The sequence below is a fragment of the Papaver somniferum genome, chromosome 1 (genome assembly GCF_003573695.1).
Source record: "Papaver somniferum cultivar HN1 chromosome 1, ASM357369v1, whole genome shotgun sequence".
NCBI lineage: Eukaryota > Viridiplantae > Streptophyta > Magnoliopsida > Ranunculales > Papaveraceae > Papaver > Papaver somniferum.
Window position 1 is genome coordinate 217958596 of NC_039358.1, and position 23933 is coordinate 217982528.

The following is a 23933-nucleotide window of genomic DNA, read 5'->3' on the forward strand; positions in this document are numbered from 1 at the left end:
TTTGATTATCTATAATCATAAATAGATAATCACAAATTTTGCCAAACAAGGCCTAATAAATTATGATATTTGGACTAATTTTTAGTTTACGTACGAGACAAGTTTTAGTAAATATTTGGAAACAACATAGGCTAAATAGGTCGGATTATGGCAGAGTGAGGGTGAATTCCATCGTTGATTCTAATTTCTAAGCACTAACGAAACGGAAGATGACACAAAATTTGTGATTAAATTTGACAACTATACTACCCTAATTCCTAGTTAGTACTTTGGGATATGGAAAACGTTCGGAACGCCATACGTACGGTTATTATTCGTTCTGATGGATTGTAAATTTGGTCCACTATTCGGTCAACCAATTATGATTCTGGGATAATACGGAACGGCATACGTACGTGTATGATTCGTTTTCAAAATCTTAATTCGGTACTGAAAATTCGGTACATATAAATAGTAGGAAAAGTCTTTTTTTACAAATGATCTCAAGGTTAAAATGAATATATTTGCAACATTTGTAACTTAATCAACAAAAATCATGTAGCTCATAATTGCTAACTAGGCCCTAAATTAGCTTTTCCACATTTTAGGAGGGGCTGTAGCCTACATAAGCCACCCCACGGTCCCACTAACCCGTCAGAGTGTAAGGAGATAGCAGTAGTACTCTGGTAAAAGTCCAAAGAGATACGAAAAATAGTCGTGTGGCATGAGAAGTAAAACATGTCGATCCGGTATCATGTGAAACGAAATCCCAATTATTGTAGCTTTGGAGGTAGTACATAGTCATAGAGTCTTAGACTTTTAGAGGACCCTCCTAAGTGGAGATTGTGTGGTTAATGGGGAAGTTTTTCAAGGCTGCTAACGGGGATCAAAATTGTCAGGCGTACCGTTTCATATGAGACAAAAAAATTATATTCGATCCTGACCGTCGGATCATTCAAACGGTAATCCCCTACTAATTCCGGTCCCTCCATTAACAGCATTGAAGTTTTTGATGAGAGAGATACAACCATTTGTCTTTTCCGTTTAAAGACCATAACATCTTCCCAAAGCTAAGATTTCCTCCCTTTGAGAGTTCATTTCATTTTGGTCGAAATGTGTCAAAATGCTATCCATGTAAGAATTAATATAGAAACCAATGGGTATCCGTGATGTTCTCTTAAAGAAGAGACTGCTGTATATGCATAATGTGGTTAATTATGTGCTAGTAAAGTTTGACGCTTCACTTCTTCTATGAGCGTTAAGAGGGTGTGGAACTTGAAGAGTTATTTTCCAAATTGTTAAAGTAAAAAAGTCAGAAGTTAAATCCGAAACCAAATCTGGCATTATACTTCATCGCACTTTCACTAGGTGGGTACGGAAATATTTCACTATCGAGCTTCATTAGTTGGCCAGTGGCCACTATGCTTTGCCTTATAATGCAGAAGTAACTCTTATATCTTGGCAAAATCTCTATTCTCCGGTCCTTATTGCTCTAGGAAGATATGGTATCTTTTTCCTCGTGCAATTATGTGGTCTCTATAGAAGGAAAGGTACTGTCACATTTGTAGTTGGGAAAACTTAGTCAAATGCTCACATGGTCAAGAACACAGACATTATTAACTTGTTCTAGAAGCAAATTTCGACAAAACCATAATCATTAATACAAACTCTCAACTTTCTGCTGGTTAATTTCTTATAAGAAGAAGCCACTTGTGTGGTTTAACATAGTGGTGTAGCGCACTTGTTGATGGTCGCCATTACTTCACTCTGTGAAGTTTGAGTTCCTAAGTGGTTTTTTATTTTTCTGTTGGATTCATAAATGGGGTCACTGAAACAGTCATTAAAATCTCTAGGTAGTGGTGGTAAAAACAAGCATTCTTCTTCCTCTTCTTCTGCTCCTCTAGAGAAACAACCAATATTACTTCAGCAAGATAACATTGGTTCAGTGAAGAGAAGAAGTTGAAGTTCTGATAAAAATCGACGGTGGTGGTGATGATAAAGCAGTCACAGAGGAAACTGGATTTGGAGAAGATCAAGTTATGATTTTAAGAACAATAATAGTGGTAGAGGAGGTAATGATGGAGGTACAAGTTTATCAGCCATAGCCACTGAGGAATTCAATTTCATACAAGAACAGCAGCAGAAGCAACAAAAACAGTCACAGAGATAAAGAGATGATCCACCATTAAAACTGATCGATCAGTTCTTAGTTCTTCAGAAAGCTTCTGGTGAAATTTCATTACATATGGACTTAGAGATGGATGAAGTTGTTAACGAGCATAAAAACAATTATATTTGTAGTTGTAATATTTCTTACAACTACACTCCACTTAACCTGATTATTTCTATATGTAATCATCACGGACAATTATCTTATTGATTGAATATATTCAGATTATTTACAAGATGGATGGAAACCTACAGTAACACTTCTTGTAAGCTAAACTCACTTTCTCTCTCTTTCAATCTCTCTTACAAGACTTGTCCTAGAATACTCTACAAGACAACGACTCTCTCCTTTATATAGGATTTTACATAGTGGATGACAGCTAAGAATCCTTTTATTTTCGGGATCTCTGTGCGACATGTTCGCTCATATACAATCGCTCATCTTCGCATATCTTACATCTTCGCATAACTCCTCACACTTTACCCGTGACTTTGCTGACATCATCGGATGTGTCATCTCAATTTGTTGTGTGCGATACTCCTAGCGTATGCTGTATTCTTCACCTCTCGTAATTATTAACATGTGCGATATTTAACTCCTACATTTGCCTCTTCTCATGTCGCTTGATTCTTCAAAACGAGCGATATGAGAAATTCTCTCTTTTCAAATCGCACATGCTTATCTTTTTACATTTTATTTTGTCGACAGTTATCCGGATTTCAAGCTCCTCTTTACACGTGTTGATTTTCTTCCTTTTTTACCGGCTTGAACCGTCTTCAACCGTAACTTCTTTTCACCTATTTAAGGGTTTTTTCCACAAGTTTTTTCTTTCTTCATCATTCATCTTCTCTCTCTTGTTGCTATCCATCTTCGTCTGCTACTTCCTATTTCTGTTGTTGTTGTTGTTGTATTGATTTCTTCTGCTACTACTCTGCCATGAATTCTGAATCAAGGTTCGTTTCTTTTCTTCATTACAATTATCGATTTTAACCATTACTTATTATTATTATTATATGGTCTGATTCCCATACTTTCGCAGAAAAAGCTCTTTCATTAGTGCTCTTCGAATTATGCAAAGACCCAACTCTTCTTCGAATGAAAACAAAGAATCACAAAAGAAGAAACCAAGTATCGATAATGAACCTCAGAACAAGGAATCTCACAAGAGGAAGACTTCTCATAATAAAGAAGTAAGAAATACCCAACTGTCTTTAAACAATATTGTTGCCTCTATTTCTTATCTTCTTTATTTTCGCAGGCTTCTGATGCTGAGATAGTTGATGGTAAGAAACGGAAAGTTAAAAAGTCTCGCAAACCCGTACCTCTCTCTTCAAATCTTTCTATTTTAGATTTTAGCGCTATAGATGTTGTTCCTGTATCCACAGTTCTACTTTCGCACACTAATCCTCCTATCACTCCATCAATAAGTCAAACTCATGAAAAAGATATTTCCATTACCCATATACCTCCCCATGGTTCTGAGAAGAATTTTCCTGCTACTCATTCTCCAACAAATCCTCCTATGGATGAGAATGCTTATGTTACATTCGAAGAACTTTTTAAAGATTCTCCTGCGGGTAAGGAGTTTTCTCTTAGCCAGAACCTGAAAAGTACTCCTCATGTTGCCTCTGCGAATCCATCGCATGCAAATCAAATTTTTCCTTCACCCATTAGTTCTAGTTCTCATCCGAACCTTCCTCAAAATAAATCCACCATCCCAACAGTTTCTACTACTTCGCCTTCTCTTTCCTTACTGGATTTTTTTCCTTTGAATAAAAAGTCTTTGGATAGCTTAAAACTGGGTACTCAAACTCTATCCGATGTTATCAACTCTGCCCAATCTTTAACCGATGATCCTTCCAAACTTCGCTCATGTTCTGCCTTGAGTCAGCTTCTTCGTGAATTTCCTGTTGACAAAGCTTCGCGAGATGAGGTCCTTTCTCAAATTGACCCGAGTTTCCACATCCCTCTAGATGTTTTGGTAATTATCCTTCGCACCTTAACTTTTATCTTCTTTAGTGACATTTCCAAGTACTAATCCTTATTTTTTTCTTTTTAGGAATCTCATCGTCGTATGATGCTAGCTGAAAAGAATTTTGAATCTAGTTGTTCTCAATTGGAACTTTCGCAGAAAAATATTTCTTTGGAAAAGGAAATACAAAGATTGAGAGGGGAACTTCAAATTTCAAATTTTGAGGCTGAAAATTTTCGCAGCGAAAATCAAAAACTTAGAGGTACTTATTTTTATCTTTGAGTCACTTATCGTATTCTTTATTTCTTCGCATGCGTTCATTTTTGTAAATTTCTTCATGCATTTGTTAAGATTTAAACCAGAAGCGAACGAATGAGAGATATGAATTTAAATTCCTTGCTGAAGATACCCAGGCGAATAACGCGAAGTTGCAGTCTCAAATAAATCAATTAAATAATCAATATTCATATGCACATGATCAGATTGACCATCTTTCCCATGAAAATGACCATCTTACTCAAAAAATCGATTTTCTTAGCGATCAAATATCTTATTTTTCTAAGTTGTCACGCGACGCTGACTTACTTCATCAAACCTTATCAGAACAGAACCATACCCTTTTTAGGGAAAAACTATCTTTCTCAAAGAAAGAAGCAATGTTTTCACAGCAGTATTCAATCCTTCATGAAATAAATGAAAACCAAGCGCGAACTCTTCGCGTACTGAAGGAGCAGTACGAGACTTCGCTTAAAGATTTGAGCTCCCGAAATGAGAAATTAATTCAGAATAATATAAATCTTTCTGTGAAGAAGAACCAATTTCAAGAACAATACAACCAACTGAAAAATTCTTATGACGTTCTTAAGAAAAAGAACAAATCTCTATCTTCTGAAGAAAAGAAATTTCGCTCTCGTCTCAGTGGTTCAGTTGGTGATGGATTTGATAAGGCTATGGAAAGTATGAAGGACAATACCCTTGCTTTTCCCAAATTCTTCCAAGGTAGTCAGCTAGGGTTGACTGCCTCATGATGATTTCTCAGCATTTTTTCGCACAATATTAATTTTTATTTCTACTTATGGTTATTTATCATTTTTTGTAGATTCTGAAAAATCGCACCAGTCTGTTGTTGCTCAACTGAATTCTGAATTATCCAAAGTTCGCAAAGAATATGCTAATCTGGAATTATCTCGTGGTAATATTGAGCTCTCTCTTTCTGCGTCCCGAAACAGAGCACGAAGAAGGTTTGCATTCCAGAAGAATTTTCTAGAGATAAATGTTAGAAATCTTGAAAGAGCTGTTTTCGCAAAGGTCACTCTAGTGTTGAATCTGTTACTGATGGGATTCTTTCAAGCAATTCTCTTCCAGCAGTAAAACTCCCCATATGCAATGTGGGTGCAGATGAAAAATATCCTGAACCAGATAGCGATTTTGACTTTTTAAGCAACGATGAAAAAGATCAAGGTGATGAAGAAATTCATCAAGAAGAAAAGAAATCCACTAATTATGTCGATACTGAGATTGAAAATCCTGAATCCAGCGCTAAATTCTGATGTTACTGTTTGATCATTCTTGATTTCCTTTTTTTATTTTGATGTCTTTCGGTCTTTCGCACTTTTTTTTTAGACTTGTTTGTTGCAAAGAAGATAATACATTGTTATTTTAATTCCCATACTTGCCTCTTATTATATTTCTTGTAAGAAACAATTGTGCGAATTTATTAGTAGTTTATTTAATTTATTTGGGAGGTCTTATGCTGCCTTCCTATGTAAAGGTCTTATCTTGCCCCATTTTTCGTGCGACGAGATCGCAGGAGGTCTTTGCATTTTATTACATCGACCCATTGATCCCGTATTATCTTTTTTGCTTGTATTATTTCCTCTTCAGGTTTTTCGCATAAATGTCACAAGTCTTAATACTCCCATGAGTAAAAGCCTTGCGACATTTACGTCTTTTGACACATTTCAGCTCCCTAATGGAGGGTGGGGTCCTTATCTTCCCCTCTGGTGCCCCTTCAAGGAAGCTTACCTCTATCTGGTTAAGATTATGGCTCTTCCCATCCGGATTTTCAACAACCAGTTGATTTCGAAATCTCGCATACACTACCTATAGGGTTTATGGCAGCAAGATCGCACCCTAAGTGGGGTATCTTCGGACCGAGTGCATCATAGTCAGGACTTGTCAAGAGTGGCAAGGTACGCTCCAGACGTCCTGGGCACTCTTGACTCAACCGTGTACCTCGGCGCCCTGATCGAGTTACTGCACTCTTTAGGAGAGCCTTTCTCACCTCAGGATCTCAATCTAAGATTAGTATCTTAGACTGAAAATTTAAGGTATCTCTCTCCGGATGGGCATTATCGTTTAATTATCACCCCAAATCTCCACAACTCAAGTTCCGGGGTCGGTGTAGCCTTCCCTTGAGTCATGCCTTCTAGGTCTTTCCAATTATGACGTGCGTTAGGTCTTACTATTTTTCCTCTTGCATGCGAGCGAACTAGGGTGCACGCCATATTTGGATTCCTAGCCAATCTGATAGTAAATATCATTTATTGTAGCCTTTTATAAAGGTCTTATTTCTCTTGTATTAACTTTTTAGCGAAACATGCACGCTACATTTCTGTTCAAAAATATGAACTTTTTGAAAATTTCAATTGTTTGTACATGCGAATTGATTCTCAAGTAACTATGGATAATATTTCTTCAAAAACTGTCTATTCCAAGGGCGATCCAACTTACGACCTGTATCTCGTCCTTCAGGGTCATTTAATTCATAGGCTCCCTCTCCAACTATTCGTTTTATTATATAAGGTCCATCCCAGCTTTTCTCCAATTTTCCATCTTTTCCTTTTTGATAAATTGGAATTTCGTGTAGCACTAATTCGCCTAGTTGGAATTCTCTTATTTTAACCCGCTTGTTGTATTCTCGAGCTAGTCTTTTTTGATAATTTTCCATATGCTGCAAAGCGACTTCTCGTACTTCCTACAAATCATTCAACTTTGTTAAAATCAAGTCTGCACTTAATTTTTTTCCCAAGCTTCTCTCTTTGTGGTAGGGATGATCACTACTGTTGGTAGCACTGCCTCTACTCCATATATCAGACAGAAGGGAGACATTCATGTTGCTTCTCTCCTTGTTGTTCTGTAAGCCCATGCTACATTATGTACTTGTTCGCACCATCCTTTATTGTGCCCTTCTATTTTTTTCTTCAGGTTGTCTGCGATTGTTTTGTTCGTAGCTTCTACTTGTCCATTACTTCGAGGATACAAAGGAGTAGATTTGCCACTTTGAATTTTAAACGCATTGAGCAGCATTGTTATATTCTCGCCTTCAAACTGCTTCCCATTATCAGACACCAATTATGCAGGAATACCAAATTTGTATATGATATTTTCAAAAATGAATGTAAATATGTTGAACTGCTTTTACTTCTGCCCATTTAGTGAAATAATCAGTTGCGACAATTAAGAATCTGTTTTGTCCCGTCCCTGGTATAAATGGCCCAACAATATCTATTCCTCATTTCCCAAAGGGCCACACATTTGTTGATGTATTAAGCATAGCCCCAGGTGCATGTATCTTCTTGCCATGATGTTGACATTCTTCGCATCTCCTCGAAATTTTTTTTGCATCTTCATGCATATATGGCCAGTAATAGCCCTGTATTTTTGCTCTATATCCGAGTGATGTTCCTCCACTATGGTTGCCAGCATCTCCATAGTTTAATGCCTTTAGAATTTTGATTCCCTCCGTTCGCGTAAGACATCTGAGTGAAGGTCCAAGAAATGATCTCCTATAAAGAACTCCATCCCTTAATTCATAATTTGTCGCACGACTCTTTAATTTGTGTGCTTCTAATCTTTTCGTTGGCAATTCTCCCTTCTCCAGATAAGAGTGTATCTCAGTTCTCCAATCCTTCTCTTCACTCATATTTTCTTCTTGTGTATCGTCTATGATCATCACATCTGTTTGCACTTCTTCACCCTTTTCTATAGATGGTAACAAAAGTGTTTTTATTTTCATATCCCTTGCAATCGGATCTACTAACATTGATGGTATGAACGCCAATGCATCTGCAAGTCTGTTATCTTTTCTCCCTATGTGTCTCCAACTTATTTTTGGAATTTGCATTGCTAAATCCATAACCAATCTCCTATATTTTTGCAAAAATGGTTCATTAGAACTATATGTGCCTTCTATCTGACGAATTACCAGCTGAGAATCACTAGTTATTCGCGCATCCTCAATTTTCATTTCAATTGTTAATCTTAGTGCATGAACAACCGCTTCATATTCAGTTTCATTATTTGTGGATGCGAAATATAATCTGAAAGAATAAGCCATTCTCGTCCCTGTTGGTGAAATGAATACGATACCAATCCCATTGCCTTATCCATTGGAGGATACATCCACCAAAATCTCCCATCTATTTGAGTTTCTCTCAGTTAATAAATCATTAGGATTTCCATGTTCGTCATCCACCTCCATCATTTCTTCTACATATTCATCTTCTTCTAATGGAAATTCTGCGAGAAATTCTGCGATAACTTGAGACTTTGGCGAAGATAAAACTGTGCATTCCACCTTTCTATTCTTCCCGACCTCTTTGAATTCTTCATTGTATTTTCAATTGGTATTCTTGTTAATACTTTAATTTTGTAGGCTTGAAAATAAATGTGAAGCTTGAATGATGCATATACCAGTGCGAGAATCATTTTTTTCGATTTTTGAATAATTTTTCTTTGTGCAGTTATAGGTTTTGCTTATATAATATATTGGTTTACCCACACCTTCCTCTGATCGTAATAATACTTCACTTAATGCATGAGATGTTGATGCTAAGTACAATAATAGTTCTTATCCTTGCTTCGCCTTTTGCATAATGGATAGATTCACCAAATAATCTGTTATGCTTTGCAACGCTTTACCAAATTCCATTGTCCATTCAAATTTGGTTCCCTTTTTTAATATATTTAAAAAGTGTTTACATGTGTCCGAAGATCTCGCAATAAATCTTCCCAACGATGCTATCAATCCATTCAATTTTTGAACATCTTTGATTGTTGCAGGTGGTGGCATATCTCTGATCGCTTGGACTTTTTCCGGATCAACTTGTATTCCCTCTTTAGATATAATATAGCCTAGGAATTTTCCTGATGATACGCCAATTATACATTTTTCTGGATTTACCTTAACATTGAATATTCGCATTTGCTCAAATATTTCTCGTAAATCACCAACATGATCTTTCGCCTCTTTGCTTTTAATCAGCATATCGTCTACATAAACTTCCAGTGTTTTATGTATCCATTTTTCAAATACTTTTTGTACCATTCTTTGATACGTCGCACCGGCATTCTTCAATCCAACCGGCATTTTCGTGTAACAATATAAACCTCTGGGTGCGAAGAAACCAGTGTGTTCTTGATCTTCTTCTGCTAATGGAATCTGATTATAGCCTTTGTAGCCATCTAACATCGTGACTCTATCATTCCCTGATGCAGACTCCACCATTTGAGGTATATCAGGTAGAGGGAAGCTGTCTTTAGGGCATGCTTTATTTAGATCTTTAAAATATGTACAGATCCTAATTTTGTTGTTCTTTTTAGATACCACCACCATATTTTCTATCCATTTTGGATATTTTGCTTCCCTTATAATTCCTGCATCCAACATCTTTTGTAACTCTTCTTCGATTTTTGGATGATAATCAGTTGCAATTTTCCTTATTCTTTGCTTGAATGGTTTTACATTCTTCTTAATGTTTAATCTATGACATGCGACAGGCGGATCTATCCCTGGTATTTCTTCCATACTCCATACGAAAATATAACTATATTCTCGCAGAGTGTTTATTGTTTTTTCCTCTTCTTCTTTATCCATTTTGGTTCTGATTCTTAATATCTTTGGTTCTTCTTCAGTTCCTATATTTATTTCTTTTGTTGGTTCTGCTGCGGTAAAATTCGCCTTTGGTTCGCCCATAGGTGTTGGTTCCTTAATTTCTTTAACTCGCTCACCGTCCTCAATTGGTTCTGCACCTGGTATTTCTTTTCCTTCTTTTGCTCTTATCATGTATATTCGAAACTCCTCTTCTTTTCTTCGTTCTTTCGCTTTTCTCCATCTATCCTTTCGTTTATTTGCTCGCCCTTCATAATTTCGGACATCTATTTGATTGCAAGTATTCGCAGCCTTAATATCTCCTCTAACTTCACCTATACCGCTTGGAATTGGAAATCTGATACATTGATGTAATGTTGATGAAACTGCCTTTAGCCCATGTACCCATGGTCGCCCCAACAACATGTTGTATGGTGACTCAATGTCAAGCACGCACAGTGTTATCTTTGTTTCAATCTCTCCCAGTAATATTCGCATTACGATTTCTCCTTTTGTCTTTGTAATTGCTCTATTGAATCCATGAATATTATATGGTGCGGGTATCATTTCTTCATCTTCGTATCCCATTTATTTAAATGTGCGATAAAATAATACATCAACTACACTTCCTGTATCTATCATTGTCTTATCAATTGCTCATCCTTCAAATGTCCTCTATTGTGCAATAATGGTTTCTCGCTCGACTGTGACCGTGATTACCAATGGATCTGTTCGATGTAAGTTTGCTTCTGGAATTTCATCTGCCGCAAAGGATATCTTCACCTTTTTCCCAATCTTATAATGGTAATTCTGCCTCCATCGTTTCAATCTTCTTTCCTTCATAATTTCATTTATGAATTTTCCCGGTTACTGTCGCTTGGAAATCTTCCTCAGAAATTGATACCTTGGTTATGTTATTACACTGTATATCTCTGCCTCTTTCTTGAACTGGTATGATTCTTGTTGTCTTCATTAATCTTTTATGATTCTTCCTTAATTTCTCTTTGAATTTCAGATCTATTACCAGGATTTAAAATCCATCCCTGTTTCTAGTGCCAAAAATGTAGTTGTAATATTTCTTACAACTACACTCCACTTAATCTGGTTAGTTCTCTATGTAATCATCACGAACAATTATCTTATTGATTGAATATATTCAGATTATTTACAAGATGGATGGAAACCTACAATAAAACTTCTTGTAAGCTAAACTCACTTTCTCTCTCTTTCAATCTCTCTTACAAGACTTGTCATAGAATACTCTACAAGACAACGACTCTCTTCTTTATATAAGATTTTACATAGTGGATGACAGCTAAGAATCCCTTTATTTTCGGGATCTCTGTGCGACATGTTCGCTCATATACAATCGCTCATCTTCGCATATCTTACATCTTCGCATAACTCCTCACACTTTACTCGTGACTTTGCTGACATCATCTGATGTGTCATCTCAATTTGTTGTGTGCGATACTCCTCGCATAAGATGTATTCTTCACCTCGCGTAATTATTAACCTGTGCGATATTTAACTCCTACAATATTAAAGAAAACCCATATGGAAAGAAGCATAATGTGAGGTGATTATAGTCTCCCTACCCTGTTTGGTACTAATATTCATGAGGCTATTTGTAACTGGAAGAAGATGTTTTTTGATCCTCCTTAGAGTTGTTCTCTTTGGGTTTTTCTTTTCTTCTTGTGTTTTTCCCTTGCTTGGTGGCTTAGCTAAGTTGCAGCCTTGTACTTTTTTCCTTCCTCTTACTATATCTCTAGATTTACTGAGCAAAATAAATAAATAATTACTATTATTATGTGGCTATCTCATCCTCAGCTTCATCAAGTAGTTAACTCGGCATGGGATAAGCTACATGACTCGGATCCACTCTTAAACCTCCAGCTCAAACTCATATCAACCAGCGAAGCCTTAACCGAATGGAACAATATCAACTTCGGTCACCTTCCCACATTGATTAAAAAATCTACTGCGAAAATCAAAGCATCCCAACATCAATGTGCGACGCAAACTGGTACTGAACTGGAAAATTGGATTCGACAAGAAAAGCAACTCCGAATTGAACACCTAAATCTACTTGATTGTCACGCAACTTACTGGAAACAGAGATCCAAAATCCAATGGCTTCAATCTGGAGACCGCAACACAACTTTCTTTCATACCAAGGCTACAATTCATAGAAGCTGTAACAACATACAACAACTCCAGGATCATCAAAACAACTAGATTACAGATAAGGCAGAAATTATCGATCTCATGATTGAGCACTTCACAGATCAGTATACTGCACCCAATACAGTAATTGACGAAAGCCTGTTTGAAGCAGTATCACCAAGGTTAACCCATCAACAATGTAATATGCTAACAACTGAAGTGACTCCTGAGGAGATCAAAGAGGCGCTCTTCTCAATAGGATCAGAACGTGCCCCAAGACCGGATGGATATACCAGTAAGTTTTTTAAAGTTTTTTGGGAAACAACCCAACCGTAGCTTATTGAGATGGTTCGAAGTTTCTTTACTTGCCTTAGTATTCACCCTCTCATGAATCATACCAACCTCACGTTAATCCCAAAGATTGATCACCCCTCAAAACCATCCCAATTTAGGCAAATAGGGTTATGTAATGTCACGTATAAAATCATTTCAAAGATAATGGTGAATCGCATAAGACCTATACTCCCATTTTTTATAAGTCCATATCAGAGTGTCTTTGTGCCACAAAGATCCATTCACGACAACATAGCCATCGCTGCTGAAATTTTCATTACATCAGAACCTCAAACCGCACTAAGGATCCTAAAATATCTCTTAAACTAGATATTCAAAAAGCTTACGACTCCTTGGAATGGGGTTTCATTAAACAAGCTTTCACCAGGTTAGGCTTCCCATTTACCTTCGTGGATTATATTATGCTATGCATATCAACAGTAACCTACTTAATCAATATCAACGGCACTCCACATGGGTACATCACTCCAACTAGGGGGATAAGGCAAGGAGATCCTCTCTCATCCTATATATTTATTATATTCGCGGAAATATTATCCACAAATTTGGGAATCCTTGAAAACCAGAAAAAGATAGAAGGGATCCGCATTTCCCAGAAGGCCCCGCCAATACTACATCTCATGTACGCAGATGACTTATTGATAACATATAAAGCAACTCCGGAAGGCACCAATCACCTCAAACATATGCTACAAGCTTATGGAAATTGGGCGGGTCAACACATCAACACATTGAAATCAAAAATCATCCATCATCCGAAGCTAGAAGACCACCAACTAGATGAACTAAAACAAGCCTTCAATATGCCAACAACATCAAACCCCCCCACCCACACACACACACACACACCTATCTAGGAGTACAATTTAAACATGGGAGATCTTCTAGCCATATATTTTCCACAATCCTTCAGCGCCTAACTCGAAAGGCAAAAGGTTGGATGACTAAGTGCCTAAACCAAGCTGGCAGATTCGCACTCATAAAATCGTCCCTTACTCCTACAACCAATCACCTCATGGAGACACAAGCCCTTCCTTCACACATCCACAAAAAAATAGATCGTATTACAACAAATTTCTTCTGGGGTCATGACTCTTCCATCAAGAAGCTCTACCCACTAGTAAGGGACAAGCTATACAAACCCAAAGCTCAGGGAGGGCTAGGCATCAGAAGCAGCAAGGAGCACAACAAAGCACTTCTCATGAAACGAATATGGAACATTCAATAAAAGCCTACCTCCATTCTAGCCACATTATATAATGCAAAATACCTCAAACATACACCCATTTTCGAAAACATCCCTCTTCTCCCGTCATTTCCCAATCCGCGATGGAGATAATTGGCATCGCTCATACCAACCTTTAAACATCATCTCTTCCATCAAATTGGAGACCGAGTAAACACCGGTATTCAATCAAACTGGATTCCACAATTCAATAACAACATTAACCAGTCTTATGCTATCCCATTCAATCGGTTGCTGACATCATCGACCCGTCAACAAGGAACTGGAATCATGATAGGCTGAATCTACTTCCCCAACCCATAGTTCAACGAATCGTCAGCATTCCCATCCCACAGAACAACCAACCAGACAAGATCATTTGGCCTTTTACCAAAAGCGGAAAATATACGACGGCATCAGGATATAACTGCCGCATCAACGACTCTGCACAAACCCATCAGAACCCTCTTCCACCAACTACCTTCCTTTGGACACTTCTGTGTCCCCCAAAAGTACAGCTTTTCTTGTGGAAAGCAATTAATGAGGGTTTACCAACCCTCAACATTCTCAACCGCATCCAACTCACCAACTCCAACCTATGTCCTGAATGCAGTTCTAGCCCTGAAACTTCCAGTCACATTTTGCTTCATTGTCAAACAGCTATTGATTCTTGGAACCTCCTACTCGCTCATCTCAGTAACAACCAAAACCCTACTCATAATATACCCAGCTCATTACCCCATCAGACGACAGTCTCCCTACTCATCAAAACAAAAGCTCCTGCACCAGTCACCACATCCTTTTGCTTCCTTCTTTGGTCATTATGGATAGCTAGGAACGACATAGTCTATCGCCAGCAACTGCCAAATTCGACGAATATAACGCAGATGGCCATTAAACTCCAACAGGAATATATCTGGGCTCAAAACCACCTACCTCCAATACTGCCTGGGATGCAATCTTATCCGAACTCAGCGCAAACGACACTAGCAAAAACAACCATCTTTGTGGGATGGCTCAAACCCCACTTAGATTGGATCAAAATTAACACGGACAAAGCGACAAGGGGATATCCTGGAATAGCGGGAGCCGGTGTTGTATGTCGAAACGAGGAGGCTGCTACAATCTTAGCAATCTCACAACCACTGGGTATCACCACTGCACTTGCAGCGGAAACTTGGGCCATGCTCATCGCATCAAGAACGACAATGGAACGGGGATGGCCAAAAGTTCAATTTGAAACAGATTCGGAGAACTTAACGAGATTTCTAACCACGGACGTTGAAGCTCCATGGTATATTTCTAACCAGATCGCAGAAATCAAGTATAGGTTTACCCAAATTCAGCAATATACCATTAGACACGTCTACAGAGAAGGAAATCAAGCAGCGGATGATTGCTCTATAGGAAAGCTCGCAACAACAGTGTGAGATAATGTAATTCCCACACCTATAAGTTCTATTGTAATAGCAGACTCTATGGACATAACATTTCCACGTGTAATCTCAGTTTAATTTAATAAAATGCATGCTTCAAAAAAAAAAAAAAAAAAAGAGATATGAAAAATAATCGTGTGGCATGAGAAGTAAACATGTCGATCGATGGCAATATAATGTGAAAGAAAATCTTTATTACTGTAGCTTTGGGGGTAGTAAATAGTGTCTTAGAGGACCCTCCTAAGTGGAGATTGTGGTTAATGGGGAAGCTTTTGATGAGAGACATACAGCCATTTGACTTTTCCGTTTAAAGACCGAACCATCTTCTTAAAGCTAAGACTTCCTTCCCTTTAGGGTTCAATTTATGTTCGTCGAAATGTGTCAAAATGCTATCCATGTAAGAATTAATATAGAAAACCAACGGTATACTTTATGTCCTCTTAAAGAAGAGACGACTGTATACGCATAATGTGGTTATTAATTATGTGCTAGTAAAGTTTGACGCTTCGATGAGCATTAGGGTGTTGGATACAACTTGACAAGTTGTTTTCTGATTCTAAAAGCAAAAAGTTTACAAATTCAGTTGGAAACCAAATTTCAGAGTGACCTCTGGAAGTAGAAAACTCTACTTTTTGTAAAACAAAATGTCTTTCTTTCTGATTTCTAAGATTGATTTCTAGAGTATTTATGCTTTTGATATCCAAGCACCTTCTAAATGTTTTCATTTTCTACGGATTAAAATAAGTGTTTTCATCTTTCCAATGCAATTGATTTGTATTATTGGCTTATCTCAGATCCTTCCTACAACCGTGAAGAGGCGTAGCTAACACATAAATGTTTTCATCTTTATGTAGTTGCTTATCCTGCTGGGTTGGCTCCCAAGCCCACTTTTTCTTAATTATTTTTTTATCTTTTCTTAAAATTAATTAATCATAGTATTTTTTTTTCTTTCTTTTTTTTACCTTTTTGGTTATTTTTAAAATATTTTTCCTTCTCATGGAAGATTTTTTGGCTCCGTCCCACGGTGATGTTTTTTGAAACCTATTTTGAGGCATACTAAATTTTTTTGAGGCATACTAAATAATGCCAAAATAGGATCACTAAATAAATAACAACATCACCCCTTATCCACCCTTTTTGATAATGGTATAACTACACTGACATAATTGGTGTTAATGATTATGATTAGATTTGATTAGCTAGGAATTTTAAGGATCAATTAAAAATTAAATTATTAGTGGTGAATTAGTAGATAAATCAAATTCATGTGACAGAGTTGGGATTTTGAGAGGAAGAAGAAGAAGAAGTGAAAAAAAAACTTGAGTTTTGAATTTTGAGATTTTAATGATTAGAAGTGACCAAAATGTGTGATTCAAATCATAGGTCTCTATACGAGGTTTAATTTCTTTTCATAAGTTGAATATGTCAAAAAAATTGAATTTTTAAAACCCAGATCTACTGACCAGATGAACAGTTCGGCTGATAACTTTTCAGCCGAACCTCATTTTTTTTGAAAATATACCTAGGTTCGGCTGACAAGTTATCAGCCGAACCTAGATATATTTTCAAAAAACCGAAGTTCGGCTGAAAAGTTATCAGCCGAACCAAAAAACTGAGGTTCGGCTTAAAAATTATCAGCCGAACTTCACTCTGTAATTGACGAATTTTGGTTCGTCTGATTCGAACAAAATCTAGCAAAGTCGCATTAGCCGAACATAGTGTTTCTCTAAATCATACCCTAGGTTCGGCTCAAAATTGATACTCCAAGATCAGCCGAACTAATCTTCTGAAAACCTAATTTCATCTTTGAAATCATATTCCATCGATCAAACAAAATAAAATCAATCAAAAACAAGATGTGTTTGTTACACATACATTCTAAAATACATCTAGGAGCAATTGAGATTTGGATTTTGCACTCCAACATCGCTCACTTCGATTCTTGTTTGCTTTGCTTGATCAATTTCTTGATTGAATTGGAGTCCAAGATGTTTGAGTTTAAAGTTTATTTTGATTTTTGATTTTTTGAGGATCAGGACACTCTAGTATTTAAATTGTTTAAGGACATATAGATAATTGCACTACCTTTAGGCACCCCTTATAAATTCACCCTAGATGGTATAATAAATGAGTATGCCTCAAAAAAAAATGAGTATGCCTCAAAACACGTTTCTGTTTTTTTTTCCAGTGGTTCTTCAAGGACCGCTTAAAAAAACAAAACAGAAATCGTTGCCTCACATCAATAATGGGCCCGCCAACGTGGGATTACCAGGGTGCCACTTTTGGGCCCATCATAAAAAAAAAACTGTGAGAGAAACGGGGTTTGTGTGGTCTTTTCACCGTTCCACTGAGAATTTTTGTTTTTTTTATTTTTTGCTTTAAATGCCTTGAATAATGTGGTTGGTTCGGATTAGTAATTTAATAGGGGTCTAATTTACTTTGCTTAGGGCAATTCTTATGGGAATGAACAAACTGAATTCTCTACTATGGGAAACAAAACAAAATGAACAAATTGGTCTCCACTAGTGATTTTATTAATATAAACTAATAAGAGTTGGGTATCACTAGTGATTTTATTTTATATAAATTATTAAGAGTTGAGTACCACGAAATATTTAACTAATAAAAATAAATATTAAAAAATAAACCATAAATATCTTAAACGAGTTTTGGAGAGAGAAAAGCACTGGGCGTCATCGCTGTTGACGCCAGCGTTATTACGAATAGCACGCGCTATTACAATAGACGCGCGTCTGTTGGTGCGACTCAATGTTTGTTTATTTGAACACCCATTTTTTTTGATTTATTCATTTCATAGTGGGAGCAAAATGAACAAACTCTGAGTTTGTTCATCCCATAGGAATTGCTCTTGGAAACAAGAGAGCTTCCACAAACTGCTTTGAAAAGCGCCTTATACATTAGCAATGAGTTGCTCCCGTTATGACTATGATGATAGTTCCTGATTTAGTGATATGAATAGCTGCAAGAATTTTTAGAGCATGCACAAACTAGAATAAGATGCATGCACCAAGAATGGCCAAGGTTTCCAACAGGCGTAGATGAAGGACAAAATGACCTATATTAATTAGCTTTTCGACTTAGAAAAGAAAATTAGTATGAGAATCAATTTACGAGTGCACTTGTAAGTTGTATACATGTTCAGAACTTCAGTTTAAGATCTACTAAGAAAAATAGTTTCTGAATAGGTTTTTACAATTCTCTTTTGATATTGTAAATTTCTATTTCTGGTGCTGGTTTGCGAAACACTCTTAAGAGTTGAGGAAACAACTTCAAAATGCAACCACACCGGTTTGTTAGTAGTTAGACGTACGGATGATTTCATCACTTTCGCATGTCTACTTCACTTTCACTAGGGAGGTATATATAGAACTATTTCACTAAGGAGCTTAATTAATTAGTTTTTCACTATGTCTTGCCTTGAAATGCAGAAGTAACTCTTATATCTTGGCAACATCTCTTCTGTCCTCTTCAGTTTAGGAAGATATGGGATCTTTTTCCTCGTGCAATTATGTGGTCTTTATGGAAGGAAAGAAACTAGTGGGAAAACTTAGGTGCTCACATGGTCAAGTACACAAACCCTCACCTTTCTGCTGGTTAATTTCTTATAAGAAGAAGCCACTTGTGTGGTATAACATAGTGGTGTAGCGCACTTGTTGATGGTCGACATTACTTCATTCTATAAAGTTTGAGTTCCTAGGTGGTTTTTTATTTCTCTGTTTGATTCATAAATGGAGTCACTGAAACAGTCTTTAAAATCTTTTGGTAGTGGTGGTAAAAACAAACATTCTTCTTCCTCTTCTTCTGCTCCACTAGAGAAACAACCCATATTATTTCAGCAAGATAACACTGGTTCAGTGAGAAAAGAAGTTCTGATAAAAATCGACGGTGGTGGTGATGATGAAAGCAGTCACAAAGGAAACCGGATTTGGAGAAGATCAAGTTATGACTACAAGAACGGTAATAGTGGTAGAGGTGGTAATAATGAAGGTACAAGTTTATCAGCCATAGCTGGTGAGGAATTTAATTTCATACAAGAACAGCAGCAGAAGCAACAAAAACAGTCACAGAGATTAAGAGACGATCCACCATTAAAACTGATTGATCAGTTCTTAGATCTTCAAAAAGCTTCTGGTGAAATTTCATTAGATATGGATTTAGAGATGGATGAACTTGTTAATGAGCATAAAAACAATACTATTAAAGAAAAGCCATATGAACCACCACCAAAAACCTCATTCCCCACAGCTTCACCTACAGTAATCATCAAAACTGCTCCGCAAGCCATTCCTCTATCATCTGTTCCTCTGCCACTTAGGAGAAGAAGTATTGATAATTACCAAATTAATTTACAGCAAACGAAAAATAATCAGAATCGTGAGTCTCCACATTTTGGAGGAGCGGGAGGTACTGATGAAGTGATAAGATGTACTTCAAATGATACCTTTAATAGAAACTCAAATACTTCCTATAAAAGGAATTCAAAGATTACGAGGACTAAGACTATGAAATCAAGATTAATGGATCCTCCAGCAGATAAAGTCAGATCAGGGAGAGTACCAGCAAAATCAGCGCAATTAAGATCAGGGTTTATAGGTGGTAAATCATTAAGATTAATAAAGGAAGAAGATGAAGAAGAAGATCCTTTTGCTGTAGAGGATATACCAGATAAGTATAAGAAATCAAAGTTTTTTAGCCCTTTAGTTATTCTCCAATGGGTTAGTCTTATATTAATCTTGGGTGCATTAATTTGTTCACTTACTATTCATGAACTTAGTAAGAGGAGACTATGGGCACTTCCTTTGTGGAAGTGGGAGCTAATAATATTTGTTTTGATTTGTGGGAGATTAGTTTCCGGTTGGGGGATTAGAATTGTTGTTTTCTTCATTGAGAGAAATTTCATTTTAAGGAAAAGGGTTTTGTATTTTGTTTATGGGTTGAGAAAGGCTGTGCAGAATTGTCTATGGCTAGGTCTGGTTTTATTAGCTTGGCAGTACTTGTTTGATAAAAAAGTTGCTAGAGATGTGATCAAGGATAGAACTAATATACCGGTTTACATAACCAAGTTTTTGATCCTTTTCTTAGTGAGTACATTGTTATGGCTCGTGAAGACTCTTCTGGTTAAGGTTTTGGCTTCGTCTTTTCATGTAAGCACTTACTTTGATCGAATTCAAGATTCATTATTTACCCAGTATGTGATTGGGACGTTATCCTGTCCGCCGATGATTCAGATTCTGAGGAACCAGGAAGAAGAGGAACAAGTAATGGCTGAAGTGCGGAATCTTCAGAATGCAGGGGCTACTATGCCAGCTGATCTTAGGGAAACAGCTTTTCCACCAATGAAGAGTGGGAAGGTTATTGGAAGTGGGAGAATTCAAAATAGTTCTAAGTTTAAAAGTGGTATTAGAGCCTCAGGAAATAATACTCCAAGTAAAAAAGATGAGGGTATTTCCATTGATGAATTGCACAGATTGAACCAGAAAAATATCTCTGCTTGGAAAATGAAGAGGTTGATGAAGATAATTCGTCATGGCGTAATAACTACACTTGATGAGAAGATACAGGATTCTTGTGATTGTAATGAAGAGGAGTCGGCAACGACAATCAGAAGCGAATTCGAGGCCAAATCTGCTGCAAGGAAGATATTCAACAATGTGGCTAAGCCTCAGTCCAAGTAAGTCTTTCACTTCTACTTGTCTTTTTTCATTTCAAATGCATGCTCGAATGATTTAAAATAAAATAAAATTGTATTCATCTCTTTGTTGTGTGAATCATTAAAAACAAGAAGTTACCGAAATATGGGGCATGGTAAATCTGTGAAAATATATGTAGTAATAGTGCAGGAAATTTCCAAAATTTAGTGAAAGGATAGACACTCAAGATTACCCTCCCTTTTAAAATGAATGGTTCATGAACAATACAGGAAAAGATTTCGAAGTCGATCCACTATATGTATATGTGGCGCGTACTGACTCACTAAGCATATTATTGAGCCATGTATGAGACTTATAGTAAAATACAAGGAGTCCCTGGTGGGTTTCAGTCCTGCATGAAAATACTATTTGGAGTTCAGTCTTTGTCTCAGCAGCGCAGTGGAACACACTTTAGAAAAGATAAAAATTGGTGTACTGTAGAACCATGAGGCTCATGCATGAGTCAAAGATGAAATCTCATGCTTACATACTGTTTTGGATAATGGTTCGATTGGTGTGAAATTTGCATTTGTTAAGTCTTGATTTATTTTTGTGTATTTTTATTAACTTTTTTTTTCCTAAATAGGTTTATCCACCTCGAGGATATAATGCGCTTCATGGGAGAGGAGGAAGCCGAGAAGACTATGAATCAATTTGAAGGAGGAATGGAAACCAACAGAGTCAGCAAAAAATCTCTGAAACATTGGGTGGTAAAATTCCTTTCTTTTGCCCTGTATATTTGGTGGATCTCAACAAAGATACATGCTTCTTCAAAGCATATGAATTTGTAGGGAAAAGTACCCACAGCTTTTATGGTTCATGTTACTACGTTTTGTGAAGGAAAATTTTAAAATATACTCCGTATTAAAATAAACTTCAACGGTGAATTAAAGAAAAAAAAATAGCGACAAAAAGAAAAGGATTTCCAACTGAAAAAAGACTCTCCCTATGTTTTCGATAAAATGTTACTTTCACTTTTTCATTTTAGCCTAAGGAAAAAGTAACATTTTTTTCAAATTGAAAAAGTGAAAGTAACACCTTTTCCAATAACGGAGGTAGTATATTAGTGAAAAGACTCGAAACTCCTTTCAAGATGGACTTAATTACTGCTCATAAACTCTAAAATTTTGCTCAAACGGTCTCTTAATCCTGTTTCTTTTAAGGAAAAAGTAATTCTCAGTGTTATGTTTCATAATAAATAGAAGGCTACCTGACCTTTCAAATTGTCTAGCTAATACAATTATGAAATGGCGAACCTCATGTTTATCAGATCAACGCTTTCAGAGAGAGGAGAGCCCTTGCCTTGACTCTGGATGACACAAAAACGGTCGTAAACCAGCTCCACAGAATGGTGAATGTTGTTGTGTGCATCCTTATAGGGATTATCGGGGTACTCATACTTGAGATAGCAACCACCAAATTTCTAGTCCTCATCAGTTCTCAACTTCTTTTAGTGGCTTTCATGTTTGGCAATACGTGCAAGATGGCATTTGAAGCTATCATCTTCTTATTTGTGATGCACCCTTTTGATGTCGGTGATAGGTGTGAAGTTGAAGATGTTCAGGTACGCAAAGTTATAGTGTATGGTTCTTAGCTAGCTTATTATGTAGTATGGTAGTGTATAATATATCTATACTGAGTCCTTTTCTTACTGATACATGTTTCAGATGGTTGTGGAAGAGATGAACATCCTTACCACTGTGTTTCTAAGATATGACAACCAAAAGATTATATACCCAAACAGTGTTCTCGCCACCAAGCCGATCAGCAATTTATATCGAAGTCCAGATATGGGTGATTCAATCGACTTCTGTGTCCACGTCTCAACTCCGGTGGAAAAGATCTCTACCATGAAAAAGCGACTGACAGCGTATGTTTTAGAATCTCACTTTCATCTGTTTTTATGTATTTTCCTCTTTCGAACTCTGAAGCTTATGTATCAATATGTTTGTGCAGTTCAAAGAGATTCTCTCTCTGAGATATCACTCTTTCCTTTTATTTTTATTCTATTTAGCAAGATCGTCTGTGATTAACTTCCATAATGTTGTATTTTGCATCTTGCAGGTATATTGAAAGCAAAAGAGAGCATTGGTACCCTTCACCAATGATTGTAGTGAGAGATGTGGACGATTTGAACAGGCTGAAAATCTCAGTGTGGTTGTGTCACCGGATGAACCATCAAGACATGGGGGAGAGGTGGGTGAGAAGGGCTCTCGTAGTAGAAGAGATGATTAAAGTCCTCAGGGAACTAGACATTGAATACCGTATGCTGCCTCTTGATGTTAACGTAAGAAACATGCCTGGTCTCTCCTCCCAACGTGTTCCCTCGATTTGGACTGTCAGCAACAATTACTAGTCTAACTTCCCAGCTAAGATTTCCTCCAAAGCATATGTCGGAGCATTATCATATTATGTGTCCATATGAAGTACAGTCCTTGATCATATCACGTTATGTAATAGATTTTATGAGGTATATATATAGTTAATTTCCCATCATCCGGCGGCTAAAAGTTGTGTGTTGCAGGGATTTCATTTGTTTGCATATAAAAGCTTTTGAGATCCACATTAGTCCCCAATTAATATTCCCGTATATAATTAAATCCTCTTAATGGCCAACCATCTAAGGTCTCTATCTCATTGTCAACTAATTTTGAGGTATCATAGTCGCAGGTTTCTAAAGTGGGGGTGATCAAACGACCCACATCATAATAAATTATTGACTTCGATGGTGCACTTTGGGTGTATCCATTCATCTGCCAGACAAATGGTTATGGCTTACATGTGGTACCAATGTCATCTATAATGCTAGGGAAAAAAAGACAATAGTCAATATTTTCCATAGTGTATGTTGGTCTCCGAATTCATGAGTCCTCCCCAGTTTGGGTCCACTCAGAACTCACCGTTTTCTTAATTTGCGGAATCTATTTTAGTGATTTTGGTGTCTATTGGAAGGGACGATACTTTTATGGTCGACGAGAATGTGGCCAGATGAATGAGTCCACAAAAACCCCAATATATGTCCAAACGGTCTTACCGACCAAATGTGAC

The 23933-nt window shown here is 37.0% G+C and overlaps 1 protein-coding gene across 1 annotated transcript; it reads left to right on the forward strand.

Moving 5' to 3' along the window:
* The first annotated feature begins 18819 nt into the window (after positions 1 to 18819).
* LOC113316074 (mechanosensitive ion channel protein 6-like) lies at positions 18820 to 23467 on the forward strand. Its single transcript, XM_026564305.1, has 5 exons — positions 18820 to 20866; positions 21472 to 21595; positions 22156 to 22449; positions 22553 to 22755; positions 22950 to 23467. The coding sequence occupies exons 1-5, from the start codon at positions 18924 to 18926 to the stop codon at positions 23239 to 23241; spliced, it is 2856 nt and encodes a 951-aa protein (XP_026420090.1). The 5' UTR covers positions 18820 to 18923; the 3' UTR covers positions 23242 to 23467.
* Positions 23468 to 23933: the final 466 nt, after the last annotated feature.